The sequence below is a fragment of the Bolinopsis microptera genome, chromosome 6 (genome assembly GCF_026151205.1).
Source record: "Bolinopsis microptera isolate Bmic1 chromosome 6, MBARI_Bmic_1.0, whole genome shotgun sequence".
In the NCBI taxonomy this organism is placed as follows: Eukaryota; Metazoa; Ctenophora; class Tentaculata; order Lobata; family Bolinopsidae; genus Bolinopsis; species Bolinopsis microptera.
The window spans coordinates 17,900,209-17,919,974 of NC_087077.1; the positions used below are offsets into that span (position 1 = coordinate 17,900,209).

General features: G+C 37.9%; 3 protein-coding genes across 5 annotated transcripts in view; 2 read left to right on the forward strand and 1 right to left on the reverse strand.

The window, feature by feature from the left end:
• The window catches only part of LOC134817639 (alpha-actinin-like), a 70,501-nt gene that overhangs the window by 13,513 nt on the left and 37,222 nt on the right, over window positions 1-19,766 (forward strand). The gene's annotated exons all lie outside the window — the stretch shown is intronic.
• On the forward strand, window positions 219-13,348 carry LOC134817630 (L-lactate transporter-like). Of its 3 annotated transcripts, none has more exons than XM_063826866.1 (13): window positions 219-326; window positions 8,356-8,444; window positions 8,669-8,736; window positions 9,721-9,842; window positions 10,039-10,162; window positions 10,332-10,483; window positions 10,657-10,798; window positions 11,023-11,211; window positions 11,340-11,462; window positions 11,643-11,760; window positions 11,961-12,049; window positions 12,805-12,933; window positions 13,064-13,348. In XM_063826866.1, exons 1-13 carry the CDS (start codon window positions 295-297, stop codon window positions 13,139-13,141), a joined length of 1,455 nt encoding a protein of 484 aa, XP_063682936.1. In that variant the 5' UTR covers window positions 219-294; the 3' UTR covers window positions 13,142-13,348. The 3 variants fall into 3 exon arrangements, with proteins under 3 accessions (XP_063682936.1, XP_063682939.1, XP_063682938.1); XM_063826869.1 differs by lacking the exon at window positions 11,961-12,049 and adding an exon at window positions 12,090-12,178 and having other exon boundaries at window positions 224-326; XM_063826868.1 differs by lacking the exon at window positions 219-326 and adding an exon at window positions 1,021-1,096.
• On the reverse strand, window positions 13,893-19,690 carry LOC134817635 (uncharacterized). The gene is made up of 7 exons (XM_063826874.1): window positions 19,515-19,690; window positions 18,874-19,019; window positions 18,301-18,393; window positions 17,234-17,332; window positions 16,775-16,875; window positions 16,433-16,604; window positions 13,893-16,221 (listed from the first exon to the last, which is right to left on the reverse strand). Exons 1-7 carry the CDS (start codon window positions 19,579-19,581, stop codon window positions 15,613-15,615), a joined length of 1,287 nt encoding a protein of 428 aa, XP_063682944.1. The 5' UTR covers window positions 19,582-19,690; the 3' UTR covers window positions 13,893-15,612.

Below are 19,766 nucleotides of genomic sequence, written 5' to 3' on the forward strand. Positions count from 1 at the left end.
AATGTGTGACATTTTGTGCCAATTTTTGTAAAATTCCTTTACGCCGAATGCAAGATTCGTGTGGTTTCTAAACTTTTTGGCGCGTGAATCATAGTTTGGTGCGCGCGGCAACTTATGCTACGCGCGCATTTGATCTGGTACATTCGTTGAATTTTGCAATATAGCCGCTATTGAACAAAATCTGTTTAATGTCGTCATCTTGGAATAACTTGATCCCAAACTTAGGTTATGTGAGTTACGAGCTCAACCAGTCACCAGCAACCATGAAGATAACACTATCAATGCACTGAGAGGATGGAGACGAACGTTATGCAACCACAAGCCTCGTATGTATTCGACCGCCAATGACAAATATTAGGCTGTTTTTTGCACCCAACGATAGTGTGACTTTATGCTATGGTACTCTACATAAGATCATCGGATTCTGGGATTGTTGCATGCTCTTGTAAAATCGTTTGCTACTTGTAGTATGCAGTACATTAAATATCGGATTATCATAACCCTACGTTTATCAACCCATTCACTAATAATGTACTCAAGTTCATATTTCCGAAACAATGAAGGTCATTATACCACTTGCTTATAGCTATAAAGTTACTGTCCTTTTTCGTATCGTTCCACATCGAAATCTAAATGTGGCGTTAAACACATCTTTACAGGTTAGCACATCATCTTATGAGGAAATATCCAACACAATCAAAAGCACACTAGAATTTAATCTTACCTTAGAACGTACACCCTGTATCAGTACAAGTCAGTTTTCCAGACCTTTCGATTCAATTTGCCGACTCGTTGATATATCTTGTATCAAAACCGCATGGAGCAGGTGTACTAATGTTTCATCAGTTTTAATTCTTTCGCTGAATTTCTCCACAATTCTTCTCCGTTTGTGTTCTTGCTCGCCGCAGGATCTCTTTTCTTCTTGCAAATTAGCACTACAAACACTTGAACATTGCTACGTGGAGCTTGCTTCTTTCTGCACACTTGCTTGGGTTATTCTGGGTTACCACATATCTATAATCTCGATCGGTGCAACCAGATAGATAGAGCTGAGGTATATCGTGATGGCAGCGGAGATGCCAGCTGAAGACAAGAAGTAGGTTTGCTCATGTTCAGAAGCTCACGATTGGAAATTTTTTGGCTGGGTTGAATACTTCTTTGGCCTTTTGAACAGTACGAAGAAATAAAGAATTGGTTATACTTAAAGAATAAGAATTTTACGTCCCCAAATTTGGACCCCAAAGTGCTGTCAAAATCACAAAATAAATAAATACTGTTTTCTCCTCATAGCACGTTCTGCTAGTCTGAATAATAGCTTAGTGAATACGGCCCTCGTTATTAAGCTTACCTACATCACCTCAAATTCAAGCGCCAAGCTCTCATCGAATTTATTTAGTCTTGGAAGAGTACATGCATTACAGAAAGCAACGTGCCAATGGTTTATGTGATTTATTTATGTATGTAGTTTGTGTACTCAGTAAACAATAACACTCTACTCTACATTGGTCGTCACTATTTGTACTTAATTCGTAAAACATAATCTTGGTAAGTATTTGTTTGCTCAGCCACGTCAACTATCAAGTACCGGGCTCATGCCCTCTCTCGGCTTCATAACTGGTTTCAGTATGATTTGAGGTCGCAACGATTTGCCCGTTCAGCAATTGTGCAGCGTTTTTTCTTCAAAACTGATAATGAAAACAAATCGTATGAAACCTTGAACTGTATCACATTACTTACACGTACGTGATGTATCATATTGGGGTATAATTAGTAATTACGGTGCTGTTATGAAATCACGTTAAAAGTTTCACGTTTCCTTTCTTATCTTTTGACCTGCTTCTGCACTGCTTCGTAAGGCCATGTTTAGTCATTTCGAAGTTGTAATCTATAAAGTTTCTCATTTTTTGAATTGATGACTGATCTATCTCACGAAAGCCCAACAATTAGTAAGGGGAAAAGTGGTCGATTTAAGGGTTCCGTTGGATTTGAATGTTCACAAGGATTTCTCAACGGAATATGGTAGTTAGGACCCCTACGAACATAATTAGACTTGTCACCAATTTTGTATCTCATGGAAACACCTCTTTTTACCACTTTTTACCACCTTCTTACCACCTTTCTGGTTTGCTAAATATCTTTAGTTGTGAACGTCGTAGAAGGTTGCAAATTAATCGAGGATGTTCATCTCATCAAAGAGAAAAACTTTTGTTAGAAAACTTTTTACGTTGGATAATCAGCTAATTGGATAATTACCAACTAGCTAATTACCAAAAAAAGTGAAAATTTTTTATTGGCTCAGAATGATTGAAATCGGTTGAAACACGGAGAAATGTAGTTTTTAGAAAAACTTCAAAAATTGGTCACTTAACAAGAATTTCGCCGCGGTAACACCACGCACGATCAAATTTCCCTACTGCATACAATTTAATTGTTCTACTTTATTGTATCCCAGAGTGGTGTTTGGCGCATGTATAATGTAATAAACGTTTATATTATATTAGGCGTGCAGAACTTGAAAAATCCTGCGCGCATCTGAGGTGTCGCCGTCGATCTGTATGTGGTTTGGTTGTAGATCATTTCATACTTTGCGCGGTTTTGTTTCGTGTCAACTTATTGACCGTAATAAAATATGCTGTCTCGTCTTAGTTATTATTTGTATCTAACATAAACTAATACATTTTGATTCTTACTCGACACATCACAGCACCATCGACTTTCGAGCCTTTTATTTGATATAGTATTCTTTAAAAGCATACCACAATCTTGATATTATAGTTGCTTCTTGAATGTAACTGTGAAGTAACATTTGTTCTCAACTATGTATTCCAATGCTTTCTACCATTCAGTGTCGATTAACTGTTAAATAATCAGCCCACAGCCACGAGTTTATCAGCTGACATCATAATTTTATTTGTTTTGACTTGCTGAATTTTATCACTCGGTAATTTATTAAGCTTGTTTCACACAAATAACACCTATATTGATGATTGATCCGTTTGTAACAGTCGTCAAGCACCAAAAATTGGTTGCTATGCCTGTAATTAATTAACTCATAACCAGCGTCGCGCGCGCAAAATAGACTCCTTTTATACACATAATTATAGGGGAGTGGTCTATATTGCGAAGGAGCAGACTTTTGTCGACACCGTAGGACCGTCGGGCCACCTCATATATCCAAACCCGATTACTTATTCCCTACGATCTTTTTGCCTTCGGCAAGAGTAGGGAAAAAAATTTTTTTCGAGACTTGGAAAAAGTTTGAAAATTTGAAAATATATTATTCCGCCAAAAGTGATCGAATTGCATGAAACGTGGATAAAATGCTTTGGAGAAAAACTTCGAAGATTTCTAGATTAGGGAATACTAAAATCATCAATATTTGAAGTTGGAGTTCAGTAAATCTCGACATATTTTATTAATTAGGAATAGCTCAGCGGAAAGGGCTGAACCTGAAAAAGGTTAACCACACAATATTAGAGTTTCATAACTAATTACAATACAGCTTTATCAAATTCCACATAAAGAAACAGCACAAAAAGACCATTTAAGATCGAACCGATTTTACCTGCTGTACTATCATTTTATTGATTTCAATGATCAAAACCTCTGTACCGTCAATCTTGCCAATCTATACCGGGTATCTGAATGTACCGGACCTCTTATTTACCTCTATAATTAGACCCAGTTGTGCAAGAAATGCGATTTCTCACAGGAGTTTCTTTTAGTTTTAACTGTGCACTTTTTGTCACTCTCGCAAGAGGCCCGGTATTATAGGGGGTATAGGAAGCGAGTGTAAATATACCTTCCATCATCCACTGTGGCTTTATTGTATTGTGAATGCGCATGCCGCTTCGTTTGTTATGCCATATACCTCAAATAACCCCCATATCTCATTGCCAGGGTCGAGATAGAGCTGGAGATAGCATCGAGAGGTTGCTAGAAATAGCTAGATTTAGAGTAAACAGGTGGTATTTGGGTGGTGCTAGCATGGATGTAGCAGAACGTAGCTACACGGGGTTTCATTGGAGTTGGTTATTTTAATGGCCAAAGAGTGCCGGAACTAAAGTTACTTAAGATTGCAGTTGTAAACCACGGTGTAGTCAAGGACACAGAGCTACAGTGCAGGAGTACTACAAAAGAACAGTGCAAGTGATACAGTCTGCAACAGTAAAACGCCGAAGGAGATAAGATTGTGGCTGCAGAGGAGGAGAGGAGCAGGAACCTGATTGTGTTTGAAAGAAGAGGAGGAAGGAGGGTTTCTTGCCCAGGTATTTTTGGAAGAGGTGAGGTGAGAACTTATACCCAAGCGACAAGGGTGGGCTGGAAGCGACCAGGTACAGCTATCCGACCAATAAAAATCACCGTCCTGAGCTTAACAGCCTTTCATCAGATTTTGATGAAAACAGAAGGACTGACCCACCCTTTTTAGATGCAACGAAACCCTTCATATAAATCGACTTTTCCGCATGAATTACTTCATGGTATCTTCTTATCAAGGCTACAGACCTTGCCGTACCGGATTTATTGATCGAAGTGAGTCTCTTTAGCCCTCTTCTTCTTTAGAGCTTTAGGTTAGTGATCAAACTCTTCGCTACTCGCTCTTCACTGGATCTATCAGGACAGATTCACATCTTTTTAGGTCTCAACCAGCCTTAGTTTTCCTGTTTTCATCATGTAGTACGTTCTGCTACCTCCATTTTAGCACCACCCAGCTTCCATCAGTTCACTCTAAGTCTAGCTTTGTCGGCGTTTTACTGTTGCAGACTGTATCACTTGCACTGTTCTTTTGCAGTACTCCTGCACTGTAGCTCTGTGTCCCTGACTCCACCGTGGTTTACACTGCCCCTCAACTGCAATCCTAAGTAACTTTAGTTCCGGCACTCTTTGGCCATTAAAATAACCAACTCCAATGAAACCCCGTGTAGCTACGTTCTGCTACATCTATGCTAGCACCACCCAGCTACCACCAGTTTACTCTAAATCTAGCTATTTCTAGCAACCTCTCGATGCTATCTCCAGCTCTATCCCGACCCTGGCAATAAGATATGGGGATTATTTGAGGTATATGGCATAACAAACGAAGCGGCATGCGCATTCACAATACAATAAAGCCACAGTGGATGATGGAAGGTATATTTACACTCGCGTCGCTTCCTATACCCCCTATAATACCGGGCCTCTTGCGAGAGTGACAAAAAGTGCACAGTTAAAACTAAAAGAAACTCCTGTGAGAAATCGCATTTCATGCACAACTGGGTCTAATTATAGGGGTGAATAAGAGGTCCGGTACATTCAGATACTCGTTATAGATTGGCAAGATTGACGGTACAGAGGTTTTGATCATTGAAATCCATAAAATGATAGTACAGCAGGTAAAATCGGTTCGATCTTAAATGGTCCTTTTGTGCTGTTTCTTTATGTGGAATTTGATAAAGCTGTATTGTAATTAGTTATGAAACTCTAATATTGTGTGGTTAACCTTTTTCAGGTTCAGCCCTTTCCGCTAAGCTATTCCTAATTAATAAAATATGTCGAGATTTACTGAACTCCAACTTCAAATATTGATGATTTTAGTATTCCCCAATCTAAAATCTTCGAAGTTTTTCTGCAAAGCATTTTCTTTACGTTTCATGCAATTCGATCACTTTTGGCGGAATAATATATTTTCAAATTTTCAAACTTTTTTTCCAAGTCTCGAAAAAAATTTTTAAGTGAACAATTTTTGAAGTTTTTCTAAAAACTACATTTCTCCGTGTTTCAAACGATTTCAATCATTCTGAGCCAATAAAAAATTTTCACTTTTTTTGGTAATTAGCTAATTGGTAATTATCCAATTAGCTGATTATTCAACGTAAAAAGTTTTCTAACAAAAGTTTTTCTCTTTGATGAGATGAACATCCTCGATTAATTTGCAACCTTCTACGACGTTCACAACTAAAGATATTTGGCAAACCAGAAAGGTGGTAAGAAAGTGGTAAAAAGTGGTAAAAAGAGGTGTTTCCGTGAGATACAAAATTGGTGACAAGTTTAATTATGTTCTTAGGGGTCCTAAATACCATATTCCGTTGAGAAATCCTTGTGAACATTCAAATCCAACGGAATGCCACTTTTCCCCTTACTAAATGAATGAATTAGCTGCCTAACAATTATGAAATGGACACTGGCAATGTTTTATTGCAAACAGCATTTAAATGGGATCAATCATACTTCTAGAGCCAGAGGATTAGAAATGTTAATTTGAGTTCTGTGTAAAATAGCTACAAAATTGATACATATTTTGAATGTTGAGGCTAATTAAGGAAAATAGTCCGACTGTGATATAAGGATCTATACTGAACCATGGCTGTTGTTGAATCTCTTTACCATGTTTACGTGATATCCTGCCCTTGATACGAAGTATTAGTATTTATTGATCACCTTATCTGTTCTTAAATATCTGCTTGCTATTCAATAGAGTCCACTTCCTGCTTCAGTTAAATATAGAAATATAGAAACTAGTTCCCTCCTTATTTGTCGTAATCATGGAACGTGACGGTCGTGGTCATGACGAATCTTGCAATAGTTCCATTAAACATTTTCTTTCGATCAACTCCAGCTACACCTGCTGTGCCACATACCATTTCTCATTAGCGATCTCATTCACTCCAAGACCTTTTAAACACGTCGTGGAGCCGCTGATTTGAGAGTAACGAGTTGCGTTTCTTTGTCTGATCAAATTAAATTACAGATTATATGTAGCTTTCATCCAACTTGCTATTACACTATCCGACTGAATGGTTGAAAGTTGAAAAATAAACACTCTAGAGATCAGTAAAACTGTTTTCTGCAATCTTAATCACGTGTGTGGAATGCAGTCAAATGTTTGTTCACAGTATACCGAACAACACATCTTTATTCTTTTGTTCTGGAAAGCCATTACCAGTGTTTTACACGTCGTTTTGAAGATTTTTATTATCCTCTGCTGGCCAAATACAACATTATTTATTGAAACGTAATTTTTCTCTCTTATCAGTCTCAAGTTGTGGCATTTGGGCTGATTGGCTGGTATCTTCTAAAATGTGCGGGAAATGGATCTAATTGGGTGACGTTGTCTGTCACCCGCCACAATACCTGATTGGTTTGGGGACTGGCCCGAAGTGCCAGCCAATCTATCTCATAAAATAGTAAATACATAATGAAACCTAAATAATAATCATAAGACCTGGGTGAGATCTACTTTGCGATTGCTATATCTTAGCAGAGTGGGCTAGACAGATCGTCACATATCTAACATACCTACCTTACTACCAAAAACAATTTACTGAAACCTTTTACGCTGTATGCAAAGAGAGTGTGGCAACACTTAAATAGATAACACACCTAAATAGATAACACACCTAAAATTTACACATCTAAAACCCTTATCAGAACAACTTAAATAAAAAGTTATTATCAGTTCATAATTTATTCTAGAGTCTAGACACAATCACTAAATACTTAATAGAGACTTTCTGCAACTATCAGTCTGGGGCTTGATATTGAGCATACTTTTTTATTTCTGATATAATATTACGCTTAGTCACCTCATTCATTTCCTGAACTAGTTTTGTTTTCGAGTTGTTCGCTCTTCTTTAAATCGGTCTGGTGACAAGAAAATGTCTTAAAAGTTGAAGTTGTAACCTGGATCTCCCACAGTTTTAAGATCTTTCGCCTAATGCTGCTAATTAAAACAATCGCCCGGTCGTTCAATTGATCTTCTATATTGAGTACAAGCCCATCTGTAACTTAAGTTAGAACTTAACGTTAGAACTTCAGTTAATATACAGAATAATTTCTTAGTCCATGAAATGTGATGGTTTCTGTGCCCTTCAAAGTGCGTCATAATATTCACACCATGCGGTTTCACATTTCTTGTCTTATCAGCTGATTACTTCAAAACGTGCACTTTCATGTTCGTGCTGTGCCACCGTCGTGTCTTTCATTACATTGAGTGTTCGTCGGTATATCATTGTTTGGCCTTTGGGTTGATAAAATAATACACTACTTTCGCACCAACTTAACCTGTTCCTATTTTACAAAACTTCTGACTTAAGTTAATACCATCAGCGATCAATCACGATCTCTGTTTGTTGCATTTGGACACTAAGGGAAATACACAATATGAGGCTTGAACCCTGTTTATACTTCTGTAGCGAATCATTCAAAACTACATGACGTTATCATCTTATTTAATATCACTCAAAACTGCGCTCCGTCACTCCATGAGCATTGATCAATTAATTAGTTGTAGTTAGGGTAGCTAAACGAGTAATAAATGAATGGATCAATATTATGAGTAATTAATATATTATATTTATTAATGCCCTACTTTTCCAGAGCCAACATGAACCAGACAGCACGGGGAATTGTTGTTCTGATTGGAGCTGTTCTCATTCACATTACCCTTGGGGTCCTTTATTGCTTCGGTTAGTTTAATTCAGTTACATCAGTTAATTGATGTATTGAGTGCTCTAATACTAAATTTACAATTTTACCCGGTAATATGATGAATTATGGATCTTACGATTACTGCTGCTCAATCAAGATCATCTATTTCAAAATTATTAATTTGCTTGGCTATTGGCTAATTGTGGGGAGCCATTGTTACTCATTGTTACTCAGAGTTTACATCACAGAAACTTTCTTTCAGGCAATATCAGCACGTACATAGTATCCTACCTCAGATTCAGAACTGATTATGATACTGTCAGATTCACCGTGAGTAATAATCTTAGTTAATAGTTGTAAGCTCGTGTAAATACTGAATTGAAACTATAAATATTCAATCAAAGCTCTGTGATCTGTCTTAAGGGGGCAGGGGGGGGGGTCTTTATGAAATTTCTCTCGAAATTGATTTTATAGTTGTTTCTGATAGAGGGGAGTGATATCTACCAGATTTTTTTGGTCCCATGGAAAAATTTTGTTCCTAGCCGAAATTATTGCCAGTCAAAGGTCAGCGCTCATGTGTAATTGTATTGCGCGAGCGATTTTCAATTGCGCGCCCTGAAAATCGAGTCTAAAAATCTATCTTCTCCTAAATTTTTTGAGCAATCACCTTGAAACTTTCAGGATATGTTCTAAGGACCATTTAGAAACTTCTGGTCTCTCAGAATTTTAAGATAGGCCTTAGAAAAGTTTTTATTCGATTTTGAAAATCTTGGACCTCGTTTTTTGACGATTTTTTCAGGTCCAAGATTTTCAAAATCGAATAAAAACTTTTCTAAGGCCTATCTTACAATTCTGAGAGACCAGAAGTTTCTAAATAGTCCTTAGAACATATCCTGAAAGTTTCAAGGTGATTGCTCAAAAAATGTAGGAGAAGATAGATTTTTAGACTCAATTTTCAGGGCGCGCGATTGAAAATCGCTCGCGCAATACAATTACACATGAGCGCTGACCTTTGACCGGCAATAATTTCGGCTAGGAACAAAATTTTTCCATGGGACCAAAAACATCTGGTAGATATCACTCCCCTCTATCAGAAACAACTATAAAATCAATTTCGAGAGAAATTTCATAAAGACCCCCCCTGCCCCCTTAAGATCAAATACCAATAAAAAAATTATTTAAATAAATTTATTTTTATGACACAATCAAACAATATCAATGTTATGGTACAAAAATCAGTGGAGGTTTTAAGTGCCGAAGGTCACTAGTTATCGTCGTCGTTACTAATAACAAGCCTTAATTCCACCATTTCAGAACACCCAGTGGATATTAACTCTGATGGTGTGCGGGCAAGGAACCACCATGGTGATAGGGGGTCTGATGGAACGTAAAATAGGGGCTAGACTCACTATTCTCGTTGGCTGTACTATTCACACGTGAGAACTTAAGTTATTTTTTGTTTCCAGCTACTTCCAAACCAAAATGAACCACGTGCGAGTGATGTTTTACTGATATGATAACAGTTTTTAACAGTAACGAGTTTTCCCCAAAATTACAGATCAATGTTTATAATTTCATAATACTTGAACCCTTTGGTTTTGCCCTCCTCCTTGCTTACCCCGCACTTCCCAGGTTAACGGCCGCACTTTCCTTCTTTGCTATCCGTTCTTTCTACGCTCTTATAGTAACTTACGGCGTTCTGTTTGGATTCGGTATTGGTATAGCCTACTCTCCAGCTATGACACTTGCTATGAAGGTTGGTCAGTCTTCATTCAGCTTTAATGTAACTTTATCAGTTTAATGTAACTTTAATGTTTATAAGGAATTTCCTTAAATAATTGTAATATCTCCATCCCTGAAGCTTGAGTGGGTGATGATAACAAAAACTTTATAGTAAGTTAAACTTAACCCCGGTTACATCCCAGTGGTTACCGACCTATAAAGGAGTTGTAGCGGGAAGTGTGGTGGCAGGGTTCGGGTTAGGAGCTATGGTCTTTAACCCCATCATAACCACCTTTATTAACCCTAACAACACCAGTCCTTCCTACGCCCCCTACCCGGATCATCCCTCAGAAAAGTAGGTTCACTGCAAATTTCCTTTTAATCTTGTTAGTATGAAATTTGGTCTATTGAAATTCCTTTATTCCTTTAAGTACTAATCCCACTTATTGTCAATGTGCAACAAGATATTGGATATTGAGATATCTCTCAAATTGACATATCTACCTAAATTTGGCTTACTATTTTCAGATATTACCACGATCCAGAGGACAGTGCCTTATTAGACAGAGTGCCATACTGTTTCCTGGTTATGGCTGGCTTCTTTATTGCGCTACAAGTTGTTGGGAACCTACTGTTAAAATCTCCTCCCCCAGTCTTCGAGGACTTTTATGTAAGTTAAATTCGATCACCTTTAGAGTTTATCTACCCTAATAGTAATAACTGTAATACATTGTCGTACAAATAAAGGGCAAAGGCTTGGGTTAACTACCTTTTGAATAATCTTAATTGCGGATATACCCAAAATTTAACATTATTTACGCGGTATTAATCGGAGTTTTACTGTATACCATAACTGACTGTCTCACTTGTTGTTACTGACAGTCCACTGTCCAGGAATCTGGTGTTAACGGAGGATCCCCCTCCCTTCAACACGACAGTTCCGCTTCAAACTACCTGCTACAAGAAGCAGGACCTGCCGAGTATACTCCTCTACAGCTACTCAAACACAGAGATTTCTGGATACTGTGGTTCACCTTTCTGTGTAACAACCAGGGGATCTGCTACGTCAGCACTTATTGGAAGGTCAGCTCTATTTCTTTAGTTCTGCAACTGTGTCGTGTCTCTATTATGTATTCACTTTTGTGGTATTCTAGAGGTATCAGTCTCGTGTTTTGATTCTAACTGAACCTACATTTCCCCTATATTTTCAGTCGTTTGGACAAGGTTTTATAACAGATGACTTGTTCCTGGCGGGTATAGGATCTGCTGCTAGCGTGGGGAACGCTTTCAGTAGGATCATTTGGGGTGGTATTGGAGACAGACTCGGCTTCAAGGTTACAACTTTGTGTGATTTACACTTTACAGCAGATACAATCATTTAGATTGCTTCGGATGATACTGGTGGTACTGATCATTCAGTACTAATCATCGGAGAAAACCAACAAAAACTATAAAACTGTTTCGTACACCATACCTTACAAATCTTATCTATAATTGTCACTATTACCCGCTAGGTTGCAATGTGTACACTACAAGCATTGTTTGCTATGCTTTACATCATCATGTTCTTTACACAGCATGGCAAGTGGGGCTACGCTATCTTCGTCTTCTGCCTCTTTTTCTGTGTTGGAGGTGAGAACTTAGATACTACATATTATGTTAGAATAAGTTAGAACAGGGTAAAACGGGGGGGGGGGATGTAAGGATGATGGAGCATGAAATGAAGTATTTAGCAAGAAGTTCTGCTTCTCGTTGCAACTTTGGTAAATTATGCGTGGATGAAAATGGTGGTCTCTTAAATCTTTTCAAACAATACATAACTGAACTTTCAGGAAGTTTTTCCTTGCTACCTGCAGCAACAATAAGAAGTTTTGGCTCCCTGAACGCCACAGCTAATTACGGGCTGGTCTTCACATCAGCTGTAAGTTTATTTCTTCTTTACTTAATTAATAAATTTACAGGAAGCTTCTCGCTCATCCCGGCCGTTACTATACGCACCTTCGGTAACCAGTTCTGTACGGCTAACTACGGGCTAGTTTTTACTTCTGGCGTGAGTTTCAGAATTTGCCTGATTGTGGCGTGATAGTTTTGCTTGCAGAAATCCTGATCCTGGATTTTTGTTTGTCTGTGACGTGCGTAAAAATTACTGTGATTAAATTGAACGCATTTTTGTTGTTGTGGCAACCACTCCACCTCCGTACGCATGTTATTGTTTAGTATTAGATACCGCAGTGTCAATAGATCAGTACAGATACACTGATAGGACATAATATGTGCTTGTCGCCTGTCGAGAAGTGCCCAATTATAATATAAACTTGCACCATTACAAATCTATCACATTTATTGAGTGTTATGTATTGGGATAGAAACTTTTTAACCAGGTGTAGCTAGTCCACACCCTATATACTAGCTACATAATATTATAAAGAATTTGTTTCACTTCTTGATGAAAAGCTCTGTTACTCTGTTACTATTAACTATTAACTATTAACTATACTTGTTTCTTGTGATCGTGTTTATTGTTTTTTAGGATTAAAACATTCCAAGATCATTGCATCCCCCCTGATCTTTCCATTTATCTTTACCCCACGCTAAATCTACCTACCTATTGATAAGTTTAGAAGTAGGTATCTTCACGGCCCACCCCCTTGATCAAATATGAAATAACATTTTCAGGTTGTAGGAGCACTCCTTAATATCCTTATCTTAAACCTGACTATAAACCACGGCATGTCACATCAGCATGTCCAGTGGATAATCGCTGCTTTCCTCGTGGCAGGCTTTATCAATTCAACTTTCTTCAAGGTGAGCTCGCAAATATAGAAAATTTACGTTTTTTGTTGATGCTTCTTTAAATGATAAATTGACAATATTATTATTGCGTGGTCACTGGTCGGTCACCATCAAATTTGCCAAAGTAAATTTCACATTTCAGTTTCGTGGCTGCCCTTGCGTTAGACGAGAAGAAACAAGCAGAGAATATGGCTACTCCTCAGTACCTTACAAAGAATAAACATTCTTTTATTGCATGATTCATTTTCATCTAGCTGCGTTTGAAGTCTTCAAATGTTTTGGTCATATTTTCAGTTCTTGACTGTAAAATTGCAGATGTGTCCCGATAAAAAGTCATTAAATCAGAGAAGATTTGTAAAGACGAAGAGTTTGATCTTTGTAATTGTATTAAATGTTATTGTTATAATAATATGTTAACAGTGACCATGTTTTCAATCTTGTTGAATTGATCGGACCTGAATTTCAAATTATGTCGATGTAAAATATTTGACGCAAGAGTTGTAAAATTTTATTGTTGAAGAGTGCGGGCATTCTCAGATGATTTTTTCTTTTAACGGAGCTTGTTTCCTTTCATTTTGATTTGAATTTGTTTGATTATTGTTACACTTTGCCGTATGTTATTTCAATTTTTAATGTGAAATGTATTGTATAAGTTTGGTTTCAAGTTCACTAACAAACCTATTTTATTTAGTTGGACTGCTATCATAAAGGTGATGACAAAATATGTCTTACCTCCTAGCCTTGTAATCGTATTATACGTGGCACTGATTTGGTCACTGTACACTCGGCTAGCTGCTCAAGTGACCAAATTATCCATCCATAATAAACTAACTTGTAACTAATTGTTAATGGAACATTCCGTCTAAAATTAGAGTTTTGACCAGGGAAAGTTAATTTTTGAAAATCTTTCGAGATTTTGACTTCTTGGTTTCGTTGTTAGAATAATGAGATAAACGAGTAAAAATCTGTAGTAAAGGGGCGCAAAGGCGCTTTATCGAACTTGAAGAACAAACAATAGTTTGGTTTGTATAATACTGCATAGTTTACCATACAATTACAATAAAAAGTGATATTTAAAAATCTGGGTTGCCCTGTGCTGCGAAACAATTTGGTGGTTAAAAGAAATATATTAGGTTATACATTATATTATTAATAAAAATCATGGAAATACATTCAAATTTCATACAATGGACTTGAAATATAATCAATAATAATGATAAATAAATATTTGATCTGTTAGAGTTGGACACCATGTTGCATGTAAAAGGTATAATATTGTATACAGTCTGAATATAAAAGTGCCAACTCAAAGAGGAATGAAACTGATAGAACTGTCAGTATCATTCAAACTGTCCTTCTTGTCTCTCAAGTCTCTTAAATCCAAGGATAGATCGGGGTCTGGCAAAGAGTCATCATCCTCTGATACAACCACCAAACTGAACTCCTTATCTGTAACTCTCTTCTTCTTTGTACGATTCGGTCTTGTTTTAGACTTAAACTCGCTCGTTCGCTCGATTTTACTAGGAAGAAGACTAGAAGATGAAACTTTATCCACAAAGTCTATCAAACAATCCTTTCCGACAGGTTCCCCTATTTTAGCAATTTCTGAATCTAAATTCGATCCGGCAGGGTCAGTTTCTTCACGGTTTTGGATTAAACTTCCTACCGAAGTAGAGCTCTCACCTCCAATCGGGTCCTCCTTGGCTAACTTTACTCCTCCAGAGCGTGGTTTAACTGCGGGGCCTGCTAGCCTCCTCTTACTATCAGCACACCATACTTTGTGAGAATTCTTCAGTCTGATTACAGGGCTGACCTTTCTCAGCGTGGGCGCACTGACCGGGCTTGCGCTTACTGATTTGACTTCTTTATTTTTATTAGTTAAAGAACGGCCCCTTTCTTTGTTAGGGAAGGTCGCCGCTCCAGTAGTTTTTCTGGGGCGTCTCTCTTTCTTTGTAGTCTTCACAGGGGAGACTATCCTTTCACTTTTGCTTCTACTAACCTTGGTAGCTTTCCTTACTACTTTAGGTGACATTCTGTCTATATAAATTCGGTCATATTTGTGGGCCTTCTTTCTATCTAGAGCGGTCTTATTTGGCATGCAAGGGAGCTTTGATTCTGATGGAATTGGTGCAAGGAATTCAGGTCTTTTCTCAGCAAGTACTGTTTCAAGTTGGACCGTTTCAAGGTCAACTTTCACTTTCTTTATCTCACCAACATTCTCCTTCATCTTACCAGTCCCGTACGCCGGGCTGAATGGACACATTCTCTTTCTTTCACTTCTCGTCATTATCTTCACTTTATCTAGAGATTTTTTCTTAAAGTTTGAACTTGAGGTTGGTCCTGATGGCTTGGGGCTTTTTTGTTTTCTCTTGAGTACTCTTGTTTGAGGGTGCCCCGCATTTATACTCTTAACTTTTGTTTTCTTAAGCTGTTTATCTTTTTCTTCCGACATATTCCTATCTGTACCGGTTTCCGTCTCCATTGCTTTTGCAGCATCCAAGAGCTCCATATCATCCAATAGCATTCCTAGGTTTCGAGAGGTGGTGGACTGAACGCTCTCTAAAGTCTCAGGAAGCGGCTCTTCCAGGGTTTTGCAAGGAGCTGCAGCATCAGGTTCCCGCTCTGATTCCAGGAGCTCCATATCATCCAATAGCATTCCTAGGTTTCGAGAGGTGGTGGACTGAACGCTTTCTAAAGTCTCAGGAAGCGGCTCTTCCAAGGTTTTGCAAGGAGCTGCAGTATCAAGTTCCCGCTCTGATTCCAGAGCTCCATATCATCCAATAGCATTCCTAGGTTTCGAGAGGTGGTGGACTGAACGCTTTCTAAAGTCTCAGGAAGCGGCTCTTCCAGGGTTTTGCAAGGAGCTGCAGCATCAGGTTCCCGCTCTGATGCCACTGGCGGCTTCTGCTGGACTGTGTCGTGACTATCCCCCTGATTTCCTACATTATTTGGAAGATATTTTGTAACGATCTCTTCGATCATAGCCTTCATGTTAGCCTCAGATTGATCAGAGTTAGATACTGCCTCAACTGATGTACTAGGACCTGGGTTGCGGGTTGTCTGCTCTCCAAACAGACGGTCTCCGGAGGATGAGACTGGTTCCCCAGAGGATGAGACTGGTTCCTCGCTATGTTTAGATGTGGAGCTTGTTGATCGGCTGCGGGTTTTTAAGCGGGAGATATCTTGTGCTTGCCTGGAGGTAGATTGCCTTGCTCTTTGCTCAGGGGCGCGGATTTGAAAAGGAGGAATATCTGAGCTTGTAACATCTTGAGGGGTACCAGAGCGGATTGGACTGCTAGCCTGAGAACACATAATTTGATTAATGCGTAGATTGGAATAATTGAAACATATTGTACACAAATTATGTGGGAAGGCAAGAAACTGACATGTTAGAAAATTAACTTAACAATTATTAAACATCGAATGCTCCAAACAATGCAAGGTGGTTTATGTCTAGGAAACTGTAAACAAAGGAAGCAGTTAAGACAACTATAAAATATAAATTACCAACCTGATCCAGAAATATATCCTCCACGAGATGGGAGTCGTGTTGGGTTAGAGATTCCACCTCCTCCAGGACAATTGAACAGTCCTCCGGCGAGATATTGTACCTCATATTGCACTCATTTCCCTTTCTAGCTGGGTATCCTTTAACTTTCTCCCATTGCTCTTCCAGCTGAGTCCTGGAGGAAGTTTAGTTTCATTCTCAAGGGGTTCTCTTCGTGATGTTAGCACATATTGTTTTACCAACAGACATTAAATAGGATGGCAGGTAATCACGTATCTACCAAGGTTAAATTAACTATTTAACTGGGTTGGGTCAGGTTAAATTAAGGTACAGTGATGCCTTTACTTGAATCTTGCATAGCATTTGGTGAGTGTAGTTTCCAAAGAATCTTTTGTTTTTTTCTGCTCTTCAATCCACAACTGGTCAATTGAATCACTGTGACTCTTCTGAAATAATAACGAATCATAAGACTTGAAAGACTCTACTAGCTCTACTATCTAGACCCAGCTAGACAAATCTACAATGATAGGGTAGCTAAAATGTATAAATCATGACGTGGAAAATGTTAATCCACTTAGTATAGGGGTTGTTCACATATTACGTAATCAGCCAGGGGGGGGGGGGGGGGGTGGTTCTCAAATGATAACGGTTGAGTACAATTTTTTAATTCGAATTTCATTCAGTTTCACTTTGATAGCGATTCAAGATTCAACTCGCATCAACGAACCATTTATTACCCAATGGGGCATAGTGGGACATAGTGCAGCAAGATTTGCTCATAGATCATATTTCTCTTTAACTTACCCCACGTGACGAAGTAAAGTGCAGCAAGAGTTGCTCACATTTATCTTGAACTTTACCCTTGGTATCAGCAAACATCTCATTGTAATTGTGCTTATGTTTCTGAAACAGAGCAGGGTCATAAAATGTTACAATTTATTCCAAGATATGAACTGTGGATGCGTCCATCAAATTAGAGCAATTGAGAAAAGTGGCACATCAAAATTGGGATAGTTTGAGATCTAGATTCTAGAAATGCAAAATGGTTCTGGAGAAATTTCATCGTTCATTTTGAGAGATACATGAATTATTGGACAATGGACTGTTCTATCGATTTTTTTCTTTTTGTGGACCCATCACCCAATGGAACTCCCAATGGAACTGCCATTTCGAAGATAGACGACATGATATCATTACTGATTACATGCGTGCGCAAGTCATGCCGCACGCATGTGCAGCATATGCTGCTGGTGCGGCCGGCCGGCAGTCTAGTGCGCGCTCGCTGCTCGATCAATTTACTGATCGAGCAAATTTGGTCATCATTTATCCATTCGGCGTTCGCCGCCGCTCTCATAACAACATTGAAGTTACATCCGGTAGAACTTGTTTTTATGTTCACATAAATTTCAGGGGTAACCCAGGGAAAATATGTTATAAATATAGTTTTTCTAGTTTCCTGAATTACAGGAAATCGAAGATAATGTCATTATTTTGCATGACTATAATTACTGCGAGACTTTTCGTTCCCCACTTCTAATTTAAAATATAAATTTACTCAAGTAATTGTATAAAGAACAGGTTTAATTCGTTTTCTAGATCGGCTTAACTTTTCCGTCTAAATTTTTAGCAAAATTGCTGCTGCAAAACAATAAAATTTGATTTCGTCAAGTCGTGCTGTTTGTATCAATAAAGAGTTTGTAGATTGTGTGCGGCATGAACATAGTAAGACGGTAAAACTTTGCCCCAGAGGCCCCGAGGTACTTTTTTATCGGGCCCAGAAAATTCATTCCACGATCCTGAGTAAATAAGATTCAAATGTAAATAAAAAAGTTACTAAGAAAGATGAAGGGGACACTACTTTAAAAACCTACCCGGAAATGCCGTTGACAAAGATCCTGGTCTTTAGAAAATACTCGTGAGATGGCACCTTTATCTGTTATCTGCTTTCCATTACACAGGAACCACTGAGTAAGATCAAGATAAGAGATTTTAGTGAAATAGTTAGGAAATATCTGAATTAGAAGATTAGAAATGAGACTTCAGAAGTTGTCTGATAGTATTAGTATGTAAAGAATTCATCTCAGTCATCCAAAACCTTGAAATGGGGGAAGGTTTGAGAGTCTTTAAACATTGTGTAAGGTACTAAGATATAATATTTAATTAATTGACTAAACATTTTTAGTGTATTTCCCGGCACCACTGTCAATATGCTTTGACTGCCGTGTTTTGGATCACCCAGAATAGCTTTTAGAAATGTTTTACAAAGTTTTTCTCACTCCAGCTGCAGTCTGGTAGTGTTGAGTTTCATGAATATTTCTCCATAAATTATGTTGTTGCCTCATTGTAGATATTTTGGTCTTGTGTAAATGTAATTGTAATACATTGACGTACAATTTATTTGAATTTTGTAATGAAAATTTAGCAGTATACAATATAATACATACCAGGTATTTTAACTGGTTGATAACGATAAGAAAGTACTCCGGATCAGTAATAAAACAGAGCGCACTGAACCACTCCTCCTCTAGGTTAAGAGCTTGGACTAACTTGTTTGCAATTGTTATCCGCATAGGCACTGGCACGTTTACATCTGAAACAATACATCAGATAACGCAGTGCAATACTGTATTTGAGTACTTGGTGTGAGATAAAATGGCTGTAAATAATAAAAGTGGATATTCTTATCATTGGAGCAAGTCGTCACGGCTATTAGAATTGTCATTTTAAAATATGGTGAGAAAATGTTAACCTAGCCTTCCCGCCTAAATTTGACCCGCTAAGTAATGCAAATTCTGCATAATATATATAATATTATTTTCCGTAGAATAGATGTACATCAATTGAGCGTGAGATTCAATAAAATCACCTGATTATGCAGGCTACATATTACATGTGACCTAAACATGTGACCTAAATATAAATGGAAGACTTATTTTTCGTAAAGACTTGAAGGGGCCATCACTTCTTTTGACCACTCCTGATCCCACAGCGAGGTAAATTTTCTCGTAATAAGGTTAACATATTATGTATAATATAATATTTATAAATAATATAATGAAAATCACCTCATGTTATTTGTACTAACCTGCCAGTTTCTCTACCGTCCAGTCTGCACGCAGCAGGAGGTGCTCCCCAATACAATGCAATATCATACCGTCATTATAACAAGCTCCTTCAGTGAGACGATAGTCGATTATAATAATAAAATAATAATCGCAAAATTATATTAGAATTATTTTCGGTATCAGTAGTGAAGTATTTCTAGACAAACAGTATCAATATTATCATGACGGCTATATCAGGAGATTATTACAAATTTAATCTGAATGAACTACAC